The sequence below is a fragment of the Castanea sativa genome, chromosome 3 (genome assembly GCF_040712315.1).
Source record: "Castanea sativa cultivar Marrone di Chiusa Pesio chromosome 3, ASM4071231v1".
Lineage (NCBI taxonomy): Eukaryota > Viridiplantae > Streptophyta > Magnoliopsida > Fagales > Fagaceae > Castanea > Castanea sativa.
Window position 1 is genome coordinate 16,295,793 of NC_134015.1, and position 15,908 is coordinate 16,311,700.

General features: G+C 35.4%; 1 protein-coding gene across 1 annotated transcript; it reads right to left on the reverse strand.

Moving 5' to 3' along the window:
• Positions 1–439: 439 nt before the first annotated feature.
• Positions 440–2,285, reverse strand: LOC142628595 (GDSL esterase/lipase At5g03980-like). The gene is made up of 5 exons (XM_075802659.1): positions 2,199–2,285; positions 1,386–1,539; positions 1,134–1,282; positions 753–1,026; positions 440–651 (listed from the first exon to the last, which is right to left on the reverse strand). Exons 1-5 carry the CDS (start codon positions 2,283–2,285, stop codon positions 440–442), a joined length of 876 nt encoding a protein of 291 aa, XP_075658774.1.
• Between the last annotated feature and the right edge of the window lie 13,623 nt (positions 2,286–15,908).

Consider the following 15,908-nt stretch of genomic DNA (forward strand, 5'->3'; position numbering starts at 1 on the left):
ATATCTCATTAAATCATTTTAACAAGTTCATAAATCATTAAAACTGATTTTTAGTAAGTTCATAACTCAGTAAAACGTGACAAACTTTTCATGGGTAGTTGTTTGAATTTGTACTCGCAAATACAACACCTACAAGACTAACCATAAAAACCCTAAGATTGTAGTACCTGCATTACAAGTAGAATTAGAGTCATTTTTCTGCATATTCCAAAAGTACATTGGTAGCTGGGTCCTATAATTGGTTTGAAAATGTTGGGTCATAACTCATAATATCTCTACAGCCGCGTTATACTCTTTGTTCTCTTTTTTCTCTCATTAGACAAAACCATATGGAAGCTGAGAACATAGAAAGGCAAAATATTATTTTGAAGTCGGGAGTATTAGAACTTTATTACTTGCTAACTCTATGCAAGCCCCACAAAACTAAACCAAATTAAAATTAGCAATGAAGGTTGGGCAAGACGTCACGGATGAGCCAGTCAGAAATATACTTGTACGCCTGTTGTGTCAAATGAATTCCATCCCAGATGATGCGTTTATCTGGATTTGGACAAACTGGTACATCTGGATCTCCACACCCTTTTGTAAGTGTAAAGTCATAATCACCTCCAGCACCACAGCAAGCTTTTTGCAAAGATTCAATATCAAATCCTATACATTGGGCGCAATCCAAAAAAAAAAAGAAATTTCTCCATCAGATTTATCTTATTATTAATCTCCTTGAAGTTTATTAGAAGTAGAGAGAGACTCACCAAGAAGTAAAGCATTACGGTAAACCGATTGGAAAGCATTGTAATAATCACCGTATGCTACAGCAACTTTAGGATTTTCTTTTCTCAAACCTTCAAGGGCTTGTTTGAGTTGATCATTGTAATATATTGTGAAATCGTTCAATCCCTTTAGGCAATGAAATTCGTCATAAGCTGCAGAATTGTTGGTCTGTAATGCCGTAAGATAGATTGGTAAGCAGCCTATTGGGAAGTTACCAGGAACAACCACTCGGGTAGCACCATAACCAATGACCGTCTGGAACCAATATTATAGACAATTAGGACTCAATAATCAATCAAGTCATTTTGAATGAAAAAAATATATATAAAAAGGAATCTATTTTGTTTACTAATAAAACGTACTGTAACAGCATCCTTTATTGCCTTGACAACTTCTGGAACCAGGTTTCTGACCTCCTCAATTGATTTGCCTTGAAGCAATGCAAAGTTAAAATCATTCCCTCCAATTTCTCCAACCATGAATAGGGCTGTTTTAAGCTTCTCAGCACAATCTATTCAACATCAAAAGAAACTTTTTTTTAAGAAAAAAAAGTTGAAATTATGAAGACAATGAATTTTACTCGGTATTATATATGCTTCAAATGAGAGGCTAACCTTCAGCATTGAGACAGATCCCATTGAAATATGTGGACATCCAATCCATTTGAACATTGAGAGAGCTATTAGTAGCTACGACTGAAATATTCTTTTTTACAAGAATCTCTTTGGGAAAGCAGCTGCTCCAGCTACTGCAAAATTCTTCCCATGACTACCATTAACCAATGTGTTCCGATTCAAGTAGGGAAGGAGAAAATGAAGTCCAGCTGCTTGAGCTGTGAAATTATAGAACATAACCAAAAAAAAATAAAAATAAAAATAAAAATTAGTATAACATTACTTTGACACTAATATTGGTTAATAAGGTGTGAAAGCAAGTACTAACAATCAGAGGACACAAACTTTGAAAATAGAGGAAGACGAAGATAACGGCTAGTTATCAACGGCTAGTTCTTGATACAATATCGTTTTCACTTAGACAAGACGGCATGGCTTAGTTTAATGAGAAACAGAGACAAAACGGAGTCGTATTGATAAATGAGAAACGAGGTCGTTTTGGTACTGTGTCTTCTTCATCAGTCATTGTTCCAGAATGACTCTGTTTCTTCAAGAGACTAACACTCCAACTGTATCTCTATGGGCAATTAAGCCACAACTACTTCCCACCTGTCACTCCTAATTTTACGGAGCATAATGTGGATCTTGTTAGTTAGTCTGTTATAACAGTTAGTTTCTAGAAGTTTCTCAGTGTAGAGTAATTATGCTATATATATATGAGACGTGGGCTATTGTAAAGTTAAGCTTGTCATATTAATACACAGAAGTATTTTCTTTACTAAACTACTCTCTTGTTTTCTCTCCCTCTCACACCTTTACTCTGTTTGTTATCTTTTCCGCCATTGTTGTACGTTTTGCAAGCTTCAATCTTCTTTTCATGGTATCAGAGCCAAGATCCATGGCTTCCATAACACCAACTGATGTAACTCAATCTGTACACACAACTCCCTCTACTTCTACACCTTCAACCTCTACATCTTCAACTGCCATGCAATCACCATTACTGCTACTTTCTAATATGTTGAACCTTATGTCAATCAAACTTGACTACACCAACTACATCCCATGGAGGCATCAGTTACTCACCATACTAGAGGCTTACTCATTAATTGAACACATTGATGGCACAGCACTGAAGCCATCACCTTTTGCACTTGATACTGAAATGCAACCTCTGTTGCTAATCCTGAATTTCAAGCTTGGAAGATCAAGGATAAGGCACTCCTTTCCCTGATCAATTCAACTCTTACTCCACAAGTCTTCCCACTGGTTGTTGGTATCACCAGCTCAAGGGAAGTATGGAACACTTTAGAACAAAGGTTCACTTCCACATCACGTGCTAACATTCTAAATCTCAAGCTTGAATTGCAAAGTATCAAGAAAGGTAATGAATCTGTGAATTCATTCCTCCAGAAGATCAAAGTTGCTCGTGACAAACTCCTTGCTGTTGGAGTGATTGTTGACAATGAAGAACTGATCTGCATTGTACTAAGAGGACTTCCTAGAGAATTTGCACATTTCTGCTCTGCAATTCATACTAGGAGTGATCCAATCACTTATGAGCAACTAGCTATTATGTTGCAGAGTGAAGAACAGGCTATGACTGACCACATGGATTCAGTTTCTCACAATCTTGCTATGTTTGCTTCCAATGGAAAGGCAAATGGCAGTACATCAAACCAGTCACAGAATCATGGTTCAAGTCGAGGAAGAGGAAGAAACAATGCTAACAGAGGAAGAGGTGGAGGCAGGTTCAATTATGGTGGAAATCAGCAGCATTTTTCACCACAGGCCTCTCACAATTTCTCTTCCCAATCTCACAATTTCTCTCCTCAATATCTGACCTCTCAGAATTTTCCTCAACACAACTCTTCTCAAGGAATTAAGCATGAAAGGCCATCATGCCAAATCTGTGGAAAGTCAGGACATCAAGCTTTGGACTGTTTTCACAGGATGGATTTTGCTTATCAAGGCAAAAATCCTCCAGTCAAACTTGCTGCTATGGCCAGTGCTTCCAATGCAGCAATCACCAACAATCAAGATCCATGGCTTGCTGATTCAGGTACATCTGACCATATCACTGCCAATCTCAATAATCTCTCAGTTCAGTCTCAGTACAAAGGGCCAAAACATGTTACTGTTGGGAATGGTCAATCCTTGCCAATTAACCACATAGGTAATACTACCTTACACACAAAATATCATGATTTTACTCTCAAAAATGTACTTCATGTTCCTAGGATTGCCTTGAACCTACTTTCTGTGCACAAATTCTGCGTACATAATAATTGTTCTTGCTACTTTGATGCTAATCAAATCAAAATTCAGGATATTCCTACGGGGAAACTCCTTTACAAGGGCTGGAGTAAGAATGGAGTCTATCCTATCTACTCCAAGCACTTCAAGCAATTCAACAAGTCACCTCCTTCTTTCAATTCAGGTTCATCTCCACAAAAGAGTCATTCTTCAGCTGGTACTTCCTTTCTGTCTAGTTTTCATGTAAATAAGTCAAATAAATGGTTCTTGTGGCACCATAGACTAGGACATCCTAGTGATGCTGTTTTGAACACAGCTCTATCTTCTATTGGTCATGCTTGTATTTCAAATGCCAATAAAATCTTTCCTCATTGTAAGCATTGCTTGAGTGGCAAAATGCATCAGTTTTCTTTTCCTATCTCTGAATTTCAAGCCTCAAAACCTCTTGAATTGGTGCACTCAGATGTTTGGGGTCCTGCTCCTGTTACATCTTCCAATGATTTTCAATATTATGTCTTGTTTGTTGATGACTACTCAAAATTTACTTAGCTATACCTTCTTAAACATAAATCTGATGTTTTTGCTATTTTCAAGTTCTTTAAATCCACTGTGGAAAATCAGTTAGACTCTAAAATTAAAATCTTGAGAACTGATAATGGTGGTGAGTTTACTTCCAATGCATTTAAGCTTTTCTGTTTAACTCATGGTATTGTCCATCAGTTCTCATGTCCTCACACTCCTCAGCAGAATGGAGTGGCTAAGAGGAAACATAGACACATAGTGGAGTGTGCACTCACTATGCTATCTCACTCTCAGTTACCTCCATCCTACTGGTCTTATGTTGTATCCACAGCTGTCCATCTCATTAATAGACTTCCTACTCCCATTCTCAACAATTCCACTCCTTGGGAGGTTTTGTTTAAGTCCAAACCTGACCTTACCCATTTACGGACTTTTGGCTGCATCTGTTTTCCCTTAATGAGACCATATAATGCACATAAACTTTTACCTCACACTACTTCCTCTATCTTCCTTGGTTATCTTGCTCATACCAAAGGGTATATCTACCAAGATCCTCTTACTTCTTGGATCTATATCTCAAGAAATGTTCACTTCAATGAAAGTGAATTTCTTTCTCCCCAACCTTTATCCACTGGTCCATCTGCTGCCTCCAATTCACCCCCTACTCCTTCCCCTCAAATTCCCATACCTCTTGTGATATCTCAGTCTACCTCCCAGTCTCCTATGCCCTTCAATGCTTTGTCAACCTCTTTATCTGATCAGTCTGCTCCTTCTCCTACTTTACCTGCACAGTCTCCATCTACTCAATTTTCATCTCCTTGTACACCTACTGCTGCTCCTTCTGCTCCTATGCCACATCTTCCATCATCCCAACCTGCCATTCCCATAGTAGCCCAGCCCCAGGTTCCTATTACTGTGAACAAATATCCCATGATCACCAGGTCTAAGGATGGCATTTTAAGACCCAAGGCTCTTGCTGCTATGACTGATGCAGCCCCTCATGCCTCTAAATCCAAAGTGCAGTATACTACCAAACCTACTAAGGCTAGCTCCATTTCTAAGCCTGACTACACCCTTACTGAGCCTCCTTCCTACAAAGTTGCTGTCCAATTTCCTCAATGGTGCTCAGCAATGGATGATGAGTTTGCAGCACTTAAGAGGCAAGGTACTTGGGTTTTGGTACCTCCTCCTTCCACTCACAATTTGGTTGGTTGCAAGTGGGTGTTTAAACTAAAGCACAACAGTGATGGGTCCATTAATAGATACAAAGCCAGACTAGTTGCCAAGGGGTTTCATCAACAGTATGGGGTTGATTTTGAGGAAACTTTTAGCCCTGTTATTAAACCTCCTACTGTCAGAATCATCCTTTCCTTGGCTGTTCAGTTCAATTGGCCCCTCAGACAGCTTGATGTGAGTAATGCTTTCCTCCATGGCTATCTTCGAGAGGACGTTTATATGGCTCAACCACCTGGTTATGTGGATCCAGAACATCCCAATCATGTTTGTAAACTTCTCAAATCTCTCTATGGCCTTAAACAGGCTCCTAGAGCTTGGTTTGAGAGATTTTCCACTCAACTGCTACATATCGGCTTTCAAGCATCACTTGCTGATTCCTCTTTATTTATTCTCAGACAAGGGTTTCGAGTGGTCTACCTTCTTGTCTATGTTGATGACATCGTCATGACTGGGAATGATCCTCTTTTCTTATCTGCCTTGATCACTCAGCTCAGCACAGCTTTTGAACTTAAGGACTTGGGTCCTCTTTCTTACTTTCTTGGCATTCAAATCTCACGGACTTCCAAGGGTTTGTTCTTATCTCAGGCAAAGTATGCTCAGGATTTATTACTCTAGGTCAATATGGTGTCTTCCAAACCGGCTCGCACTCCTTGTGCACCTAATTCCAGATTGACACCTACTGAGGGTTCCCTCTTATCTAATCCTCATGAATACAGAAGCTTAGTTGGTTCACTCCATTATTTGACCTTCACCAGACCTAACCTCAGCTTTGCAGTCCAGCAAGTATGCCAATTTATGTCTGCTCCTACTGATGTTCATTTCGTTGCTGCTAAACGGATCCTCCGGTATGTCAATGGGACATTGAATCAAGGTATTTTCCTTCAACCTGGTTCTTTGTCTCTTTCAGCCTTCTCTGATTCAGATTGGGCTGGCGATCCCTTTGACAGGCGATCAATTACTGGCTATATAGTTTACTTGGGTTATAATCCCATTACCTGGTGTGCCAAGAAACAAGAGACGGTGTCCAGATCTTCCACAGAGGCTGAGTACAGGGCCTTAGCCACCACTACTGCTGAACTCTCTTGGCTTTGCCAAGTGTTGAAAGACTTGGGTATTTTTCTTTCTTTTCCACCCAAGCTTTGGTGTGATAATGTTTCTGCCCTTGCTATTGCCTCCAACCCAGTTTTTCATGCTCGTACGAAGCATGTGGAGGTGGATTACCATTTTGTTCGTGAAAAGGTTCTTCGCAAAGATCTTCTGGTCAAGTACATCAACACTGGTGATCAGCTTGCTGATGTCTTTACTAAGAGCTTGTCCACCTCTCGTTTCATTTTTCTCAGGTCCAAAATCCTGGTGTCTCTTGACCCCATGGTTTTGAGGGGGGATGTGAAAGCAAGTACTAATAATCAGAGGACACAAACTTTGAAAATAGAGGAAAACGAAGATAACGGCTAGTTATCAACAGCTAGTTCTTGATACGATATCGTTTTCACTTAGACAAGACGGCATGGCTTAGTTTAATGAGAAACAGAGACAAAACGGAGTCGTATTGATAAATGAGAAACGAGGTCGTTTTGGTACTGTGTCTTCTTCATCAGTCATTGTTCCAGAATGACTTTGTTTCTTCAAGAGACTAACACTCCAACTGTATCTCTATGGGCAGTTAAGCCACAACTGCTTCCCACCTGTCACTCCTAATTTTACGGAGCATAATGTGGATCTTGTTAGTTAGTCTGTTATAACAGTTAGTCTCTAGAAGTTTCTCAGTGTAGAGTAATTATGCTATATATATATGAGACGTGGGCTATTGTAAAGTTAAGCTTGTCATATTAATACACAGAAGTATTTTCTTTACTAAACTACTCTCTTGTTTTCTCTCCCTCTCACACCTTTACTCTGTTTGTTATCTTTTCCGCCATTGTTGTACGTTTTGCAAGCTTCAATCTTCTTTTCATAAGGTGGTTCTGAATTCTAATATATGCAATCAAGTCAAACAAAAGACTAAAATCAACTTGCATAATGCCATAATGTACACAACTAGTAAAAAATTCAAACCTAAGAAATAATACTTAGGCAGAAAACACAGAACAGAGGATTTTTTCAAGGCTCAAACATGCATGTAGTATAAACTTTATAGTGAGCAATCAACAAGGGAGAAGCATCACAAATTAATCCCCCACCCCACTTATATCTTGTATGATAATGATAGAACTCAGATATAATCAAAACAGGGTTGGGAGAGAAAAATTCTTATATATGGGTCATTGAAACAGTATTGAATGACATTCTAAAGAATCGAGAGAGAGAGAGAGAGAGAGGAAAACATTCTTTCTGAAATATATGGAGCTTGAAAACTTTCTAAACAGTATTGTTTTTGGGGTTCTTTTAAAAGCCAACGGCAACTAAGAAAAAGAACCCAAAAAAAAAAAAAAATCAACAAGTTTGGCCTTTATATCCATACATATAAGGAACAAAATAATTTATGTGTTCTTTTAACAAAATCCAACAAGAAGTAAAAGAGAACAAAAATAAATAAATAAACATCAACAACAAGAAGTTAGATTCTTACCAAAATCATCAATCATTAGCATCCCATTGGAGCACCGGCCAGTGGCATTGTTGACAAAGTTTTGGCCATAAGGAAGCCGAGCACACATTGAAGTTGGGACCTCACGAATTAAATTGCCAGTGTCAGAGATCGAGTCCCCGAGTTGATATATTGCATCAAACTTGCAAACCTTAAGGGGATGAGCATCAATGCAATGAGGAAGAAGAAGAAGAAGAGAGAAAGTAGTACTGAGAGTGAAAAGCAAAGAGAAAACTGCAACGGTGTTAGCCATTGCTCAAGAAGAGAATTACTCGGTTATGAAACTATGAGGATTAGAAATGCTAGGCTATGCTACTAATGCTAGCTTCTCACGTCAGGAAAAAAAAAATGCTAGTTTCTGTTAACTCTGATTCTCTAGTTTTGAATGACATTTTGACTTTATCGATAGTAATTTAGTTAGGGTTTGGCTTAAGTATTTTTTTTTTATTGAATATATCTTTTTATTTTAAATATACAATGATAAGTAGTAGTGAATTTTAATCCCTATATTTTATTTAGTTAACAGGGGCTTATGAAAATGTTGTGGACATAGTTGTAAACACAAAATTTTTCAATTGCAAAAAAATCAAACAGTTGAAAAGAAATATGATTTGCAAATATAAATTTGTATTGATGAATAATGAATACAATCTCTATTTCAATTATTTTCCAAAAGAATACGCTCTAATTCAATCTTCATTAAACTTGCCTCGAACAAGAAATCTTCCTAACTTTAGTTGAAAGATGGACTGAACAGTCGCCAGCAAGCAAGAAAAGCTGCCAAATAAGTTTCTTTCTTAAGATCTTCAGGAACCCAAAGATCAAAAAGAGCCGTGTGTTCTTTGTCTTTCCAAGGCCCACGGTCAAGAATAAGGCGTAATGGATTTTGGCTGCGTTTTGGATGGGGTCCTTTCTTTACTTGTTTCTTTGGAGTAGGATGTCTTTCATCTCCTTTAAACCGAAAAGCAATCCAATTATTGACATTAACTTTACTTTGCCTCTTCATTCGATGTTGGAGATGATGGTAGACTATAAACAAATAGCGACAACTTCGAGGCAAGCAATTTGTCCCTTGATCATTAACTCCTTCAAGCTCCTTTGCAATGGGAACCACTTCATCAACAAAAAGTCCTTTAATGGGAAGCCCACCAAGCTTATGCAAAGAGTTTACATTTGGTCCGGTCTTGGTGTAAAACCAAGAGTTTACGCCTCCAATAAGATAGTGACATGTTAGCATTTTATTAAAAGATGAATACAAACATTCACACACAATACCTGCTCACAATATCATATCTAAAATAATAATAAAAAAAATAAAAACAAACAAAACAAAATCCAGTCCTCCTCTCCCGTTCAAACCAGATCTCCACTCCACTCCGCCTCACAAACCATCGGAATCACCATGGATCGAAATTCGTGGTGGAGCTTTATTACTACGCCATTACATGAGCCACAAACAGTGACTCTCAAACCCAAAATCATCTCATCTCTCTCTTCGAAATTATTCAAAATGATCAAAACCATAACCTTAAACTCCCACTCATCAGAGGCTTAGTGAGGGTCTATAAGGTGACCTGAAAAAAACGTTGCATCCATCAGATCTCGAACAAAGGACCCAGCACCATGGCCACCTTCCTCATCATTTTTTTTTTAATATATAGATTTTATGATTTTGGTTTAAACAAGCTGATGAGTTTTTGTTCTGTTATTGATATCGGTGTTTATAGATTTTTGGGTTTGGTTACTTCTTTGAGATGAGCACTAGAACTGAGATGGGTCTTATGGCTTTTTTTTTTTTTTGGGTAAATTATGCTCAGTGGAGTGGCGGCTCCGGTGCTGTGGCGGCATGTGTGGTGGGGTGGGGTGGGGTGGGGCTATGGAGGTTTGGTTTGAACATGAGGAGGAGGGTTGAGTTTTGGTTTTGTTTTGAATCTGATATTGAAAGTTTTTGCATTTGAGTTGTATTCATATTTTGGTAAAATGATGACATGGCACTAGCTCATTGGAGGGCGTAAAAACTTGGCTTTACGCCAAATCCTGACTGAATTTAAACTCTTATGCAAATCCCACGTTGTAATAGAAATTTCTCTAACCAAAGTATGCAAAGTATTTGTCATTGGACTCCAACATTCACAAAATGCTTTCACAAGATGATCATTGTAATCATATGTGAACAAGGAAGCAAAAACAGCTTCAGTGACACATGGCAAATTTCAATATGTCAATGTAATATCAATTTAAATGACACATGTCATCATTTAATTTAGTTAATTTAATGACATATTAATCTAGAATTTGTCATTAAATTTTGATGTGGCATAATTTGTAATTAGTTTGATAATTTTTGCCTCCTACAGTAGCATCTCTCACACAAAAAAAATGAGATTCCTTTTAAAAAACGGTATAACATATCTCTAGTACTTTTTAATAGGATCTCTTTTTATTTTAATGAAAAATTGTTACATTACCCACTAAATAAATAAATGTGGAGATTAAAACCCGCTGCCACTTGTCATTGTGTATTTAAAACAAAATGAGACATTCAGTTAAAAAAGTATTTGACGTAAACCAAACTCTTTAAAAAAGTATTGGAGGTAAGCTAAACTCATTTAAACTCGGTCATAGTAATTTTGGTTAAACTCGGAGGAAATACTAATTTTGACTTTCACCAAAACTAATTTTAGCAATTTTTATGTTTATCAAATACTCCTACTACTACTACTACTATTATTATTATTATTATTATTATTATTTTAGGATAAATATTATTTTAAACTCTAAATTTTACCTAAAGTTTGTTTTTAATTCTTAAACTTCAAGAAATTCATTTAATTCCTAAACTATTGAAAAGTCTATCTTTTGTCACTAAACTAATGAAAATATTTTATTTATATCTTTAAACTTTACTAAAAACTTGTTTTTGGTCCCAAAACTATTGGAAAATTACTTTTTTACCCCTATTTTTGTCTCTAAACTATTGAAAAAACTATTTACAAAGTTTAGAGATGAAGAAATAACTTTTTGAAGTTTAAGGATGAAAAACAAAATTTTGTTAAAGTTTAGGAACCAAAATAGTATTTTATCAAAAATTTTATGTTACACCAAACACTTGAAAATGTTTTGACCAAAAATATTTTCACTAAAAACTTTTTATATTAAAAAAAAACTATATATATGATTTTTAAAGCTTCAAAGAGTGTTGAATTCTTCTAAAAAAATAGTGTTAAATTAGGGTATTTGGTCCCTTCAGGTACCTCACAAGATCAAGCACCTGATGTGGAAGGCAGCAAATGAGGCAATATCTACTTTATATAATTTGTGGAGACGGCAAGTGGTCCAATCGGTCTCCTGCCCTGGCTGTAATTCTGCTTGTGAAGATACTATTCATGCATTGTAGGGTTGCCATGCTCTTATGACCATTTGGAAAGCTGATGGTTTATGGAAGAATCTACTCAAGTACAAATTTTCCAAATTTGCAGACTTACTTGAACATGGTTTTCACGTACTAGGGTAGTTCCAACAAGGAACTTTTAGCAGTGATTTTCTAGTTGATATGGGAGAAAAGAAATGCAGACCGTATGCGAGATAGCACCTTTTGCTACCAAGATATTTGACCAAGGGCCATACGGCTAATCCGTGATTTCTCTGCTACCCAGTTACCAAATAAAACCCATTTCCCCTCCGTGCCAGCTAGGCGAGTTAGGTGGGTTCCTCCCATCTCCCCGAGCTACAAAATCAATTATGATGGGGCGATCTTCAAGGAAATTGGGGCGGCGAGTTTGGGTGTGGTCATCTGTGATGCTGAGGGTAGCGTGATTGGTGCGTTAATGGAGAGAATTCCCCTCCCTCTCGCTGTGGCCACGGTGGAAGCTCTTGCCTGTAGACAAGCTGTCTCGTTCACTAAGGAATTGAGTATCTTTGATGCTTCTTTTGATGGTGATTCAGAAATAGTAACAAATACTCTGTGTGGTGGAGGGTCTAACCATCCCGAATTTGGTATTGTCATTATGGACTCCCTTGTTCTTGCTCGTGGTTTTCACTCTTGTAACTTTGTTCATGTAAAACGTCTTGGCAATTTAGTTGCCCATTTCCTTGCCAGAAATTCTAAGTCGAGCTTTAGGTTTGGTATCTCGTGATGTTTTGTAATCTCTGTTTTTATCAATCTAGCAGCCCTGCGGGTCTGGTTTCTCAAAAAAAAAAAAATCTAATTAATAGATTAGACTTTAATTTTTTCTAAGCAAATTCTAATTATTTTAGATAATTTATTTTCTATATTAATTAGTGTTGAGTTGCCACTTGAGTATTTTTAGGAACAAATAAAAAAAAAAAAAAACCAGAAATGCATCTTTATTTAATATAATTATAATTATTATTATTATTATTATTATTATTCAATAAAAGATTAAACTTAAATTGCCTTTCATTATTTAAAAATAAGCTAATGAGATTGCATTTTAAGATCAAATCTATTTCGTGCACGAATTAATGTAATTCAAGATGTCAGACCTCACCACCACACATCATTGGCGCGATGGTCACTCCATAAGTATTAATTGCTTGTGGGTGTGGGGGGGTAAGATTCAGGGTTTAAGTTTATAGGAGGGAGTTTCACACATATATACACTTAGATTAAGCTAAAGTAAAATTTTTATCTTGTATCAAGATGTTAAATCTCATCTCACATAACCATGCTTTTAAAAATATTTATTCTCTTTGTGTGAGAGACTGCACAAAATGGAGTGTCTCTAATTTGCCATCAATTTTATCGTTTAACTTTATAGTTTATTTGCTTATGTGAAAATTTTTAAAACCTCTTTTTACATCATACCATAACTAACTTCCGACAACTAAGAAAGAAACATTCTGTATAAAGTTGCATCCAAATGCATAAATACATGTTTAACCCTAGCTATTAGCAAAAAGAACATGTTTAACCCTAGCTCATATGATATTCTTTTTTTTATTTTTGTGTGTGTGTGTGTGTGTGGATACAACACGTTAGTGTAGCATGTAATTTAAATCTCATGTGATCAAAAAAGGAAACTCATTTTCTTACTCATTTGCACTACTTCTCGGTGAATACAAATCCTATGTACCATTTTTTGTGTTTCACTTTATATTCCACTAATTACAACCTGCCATGTATTTGTTCAAATTTCCTTATAAAATAGCCAAAGTTTAAAATAGAAAAAAAAAATGACAAGTTATAATCGGTGAAACATAAAATGGAACATAAAATGTGATATAGAAGATTTGTATTCCACCTTAGTAAGGACTCTAGTGACAAATCTTCTTGATTGTAACTCTTGGGTTTAAGTTTTGTAAATGTCCAACTTTTCATGCTTACCTTTCATGATTCCTGAACTTCCTCCCTAACAAGAATGGAGGAGATGTGTTGTGGGGAACCTTGGTGGCTGTTGCAAACATGTGCTCATTCATCTTTACTTACCAAGATAGATTAGAAATTAGAAATTTGAATTAACGAGGTTGAACAAGCCTTTAGGCCATATGGTTTGGATGGTATAATGGCTAGGAAAATAATGGACATTTTTTCAATTTGAAATTTATTGTGGTATGATCTGTCAATTCAATCATTTGATTTTTGTACTCAAAGTGTCGTTTCAATTATTATAAACTCTAATATTCAAAATTAAATTCTTGCTCATCTAATGATTCAAATGACATTTTTAACTTTTCTGGGGGTCTCAACATAAATTACATATCAATACTATACCCTAAGTCCCTCTCCCAACACCTTGTATATTGTGTAGGGTTCAATTGTTTGAGTCCAATTGGGATTGTTGTAAAATTAGAGATTAAGCTGTAAATTTCTTCTTTCTCTTCTCTCTTTTAACAATAAAGAGCCTTTAACTTGAACTTTGTTAGCATTTGGCATACTATACAGTTATAAAGTGCTTTGAAACTGTTATATATATGAGAAATGACAAAAAAGGATACCTTAAAAGTGTTCATGTTTTATTTTAAAAATATTTATTTTCATACTTCATAGTCTCGTCTTTTTTGTTTTTCTTTTTTTTGAGAAACTTTTAAATATATTATAGCTTCCGCTTCTAATAATTGCGTTCTTTATTATCGGGGCAAGACTTCATAGTCTCGTCTTAATTGCTCATTATTACATTTTTTGTTATCCCAAAATGCTTGTCCAATTGAATAGGCTAAAGATCATTGATCTACACTTTTCAAAATTTCTAAAATTTTATTTTATCTAAATTTAAATTCTTGAAAGCTTATAAGGGAAATTTTGAAGATTTTTTTTTTTTCACTTTAAGAGACATTTACAGTAAGTAATATTTTTTAAAAAAAGTTAGATTTTCTAAATTGGACAAACATTGTAGTACTTGAGAATAATAATAAAAAATTGAGAGAGTTTCAACCTATGACATCTGCTCTTGATGATAGCTCCTTATCATCAGATCAAGATGCCTATCGGTTTTTGGTGTAGACGAGAATTGAACCCCAGATCTCTTATTCAGTCATCAGAAATTTTACAAGTTGAGCTAACTGAAACCCACGAGAATAATCAAATTCAATTAATGGCCAATATATTTAACTATTATAATAGTTAATAATAGTCAAGGAGAAGACCCTAATGATAATGGAAAGATTTTTTTCCCCAACAAGAACCTCCTTCAATCCATTATATAGCGATTCATAAAACCATCAATGGTGTCTCTAGGATTTTTTTTTTAGAGTGGTAATTAAGAAACGTAAATTATACAAAATTAATCAAAAGAGAATTAGAATATATCAACATCACAAAAAAAAAAAAAAGCATGCAAATACATGAAGTTTTACAATTTTCTTATGCAAATAGTTTTTTTTTTAAAGCAAAAAGTGACTAATAAGAAATTATGTGAGAACTAAGAATGCTAAGATAAGAATAATTAAGTGAAAAATAGTCTAAAATGATAATAGAGAAGATAAAAATGGAGAAAATGAAAGAGAGCAACGAATGACATATGTTGCGATTGCGAGCCAAACCGCTGAGGAATAAAGCTCCCAGCATCACCAAGGAGCAAGGCTCTAAGCATGTCCTTGAAGAACTCACAGCCACATTCTCTCTTTTGGTATCCATTTTTAGGAAAATAAAATTAGAGATTATTTAATTATTTTTATAAAATGGGTTGAACAAGTTATGAATCTGAATGATTAGGGGTTTTTATTTTTGGTTTTTTAAACAAGCTTTTGTTGAAGATTTTGTTCATTTGTTGTTATTTGGTCAATTTTGATTTTATTTGGCCTCATTTTTGTTGTTATTAATTTTTTTTTATAAGGAGTCAATGATTATATTTGGGGGATAGATTATTTTTGTGAGTAATGCTAGAGACAAAACAAAATATCACAACAATTTCAATATTAGCATACAAAAAAAAATCCATGTGTGAGTTGGCATGCTAATTTTAAAATGTTGTGAAATTATTGCAATATTTCATTATATCCCTAGCATTACTCTTCTTTTTATGAAAAGTGTTACGTCCACAATATTTTCACAATATATCATAGGTGTCTAGTTGTTATTGGTTCAAATTTGAACTTGTCACTGAGATTACATTTTTGCCCCAACAATAACAATCTGTCACTTAGAATTTGTTGTGAAAATGTTATAGACATAAGATTTCTCTATTTTGATTGAACCCAAATTCTTGAGATTATCATCTTAGTTTGGTTAATATCCTTTCAGGATAGACAAAACATGTTAATTGAAATATAATTATGTATATACTTTTTTTTTTGGCAAGTATAATATTTTTTTTTGGTGGACAAATTAGGGTGTTCCTGTGACCACCCTGACTACAATGTGTATCGGCCCCAAAAAACTATTCACGTGGAATAAAATTATGTCTCATTAAATCATTTAAACAAGTTCATAAATCATTAAAATTAATTTTTAATAAGTTCAT

What these genes read in the sequence shown, in the direction of transcription:
- LOC142628595 (XM_075802659.1), bottom strand. Translation starts at nt 2,285, where the DNA reads ATGGATCTTGGCTCTGATACCATGAAAAGAAGATTGAAGCTTGCAAAA. An exon ending in AGATAACAAACAGAGTAAAG is followed by an intron (nt 1,540 to 2,198) that starts GTGTGAGAGGGA and finishes GGTTAATGGTAG; the next exon opens with TCATGGGAAGAATTTTGCAG. An exon ending in CAATAAAGGATGCTGTTACA is followed by an intron (nt 1,027 to 1,133) that starts GTACGTTTTATT and finishes TATTGGTTCCAG; the next exon opens with ACGGTCATTGGTTATGGTGC.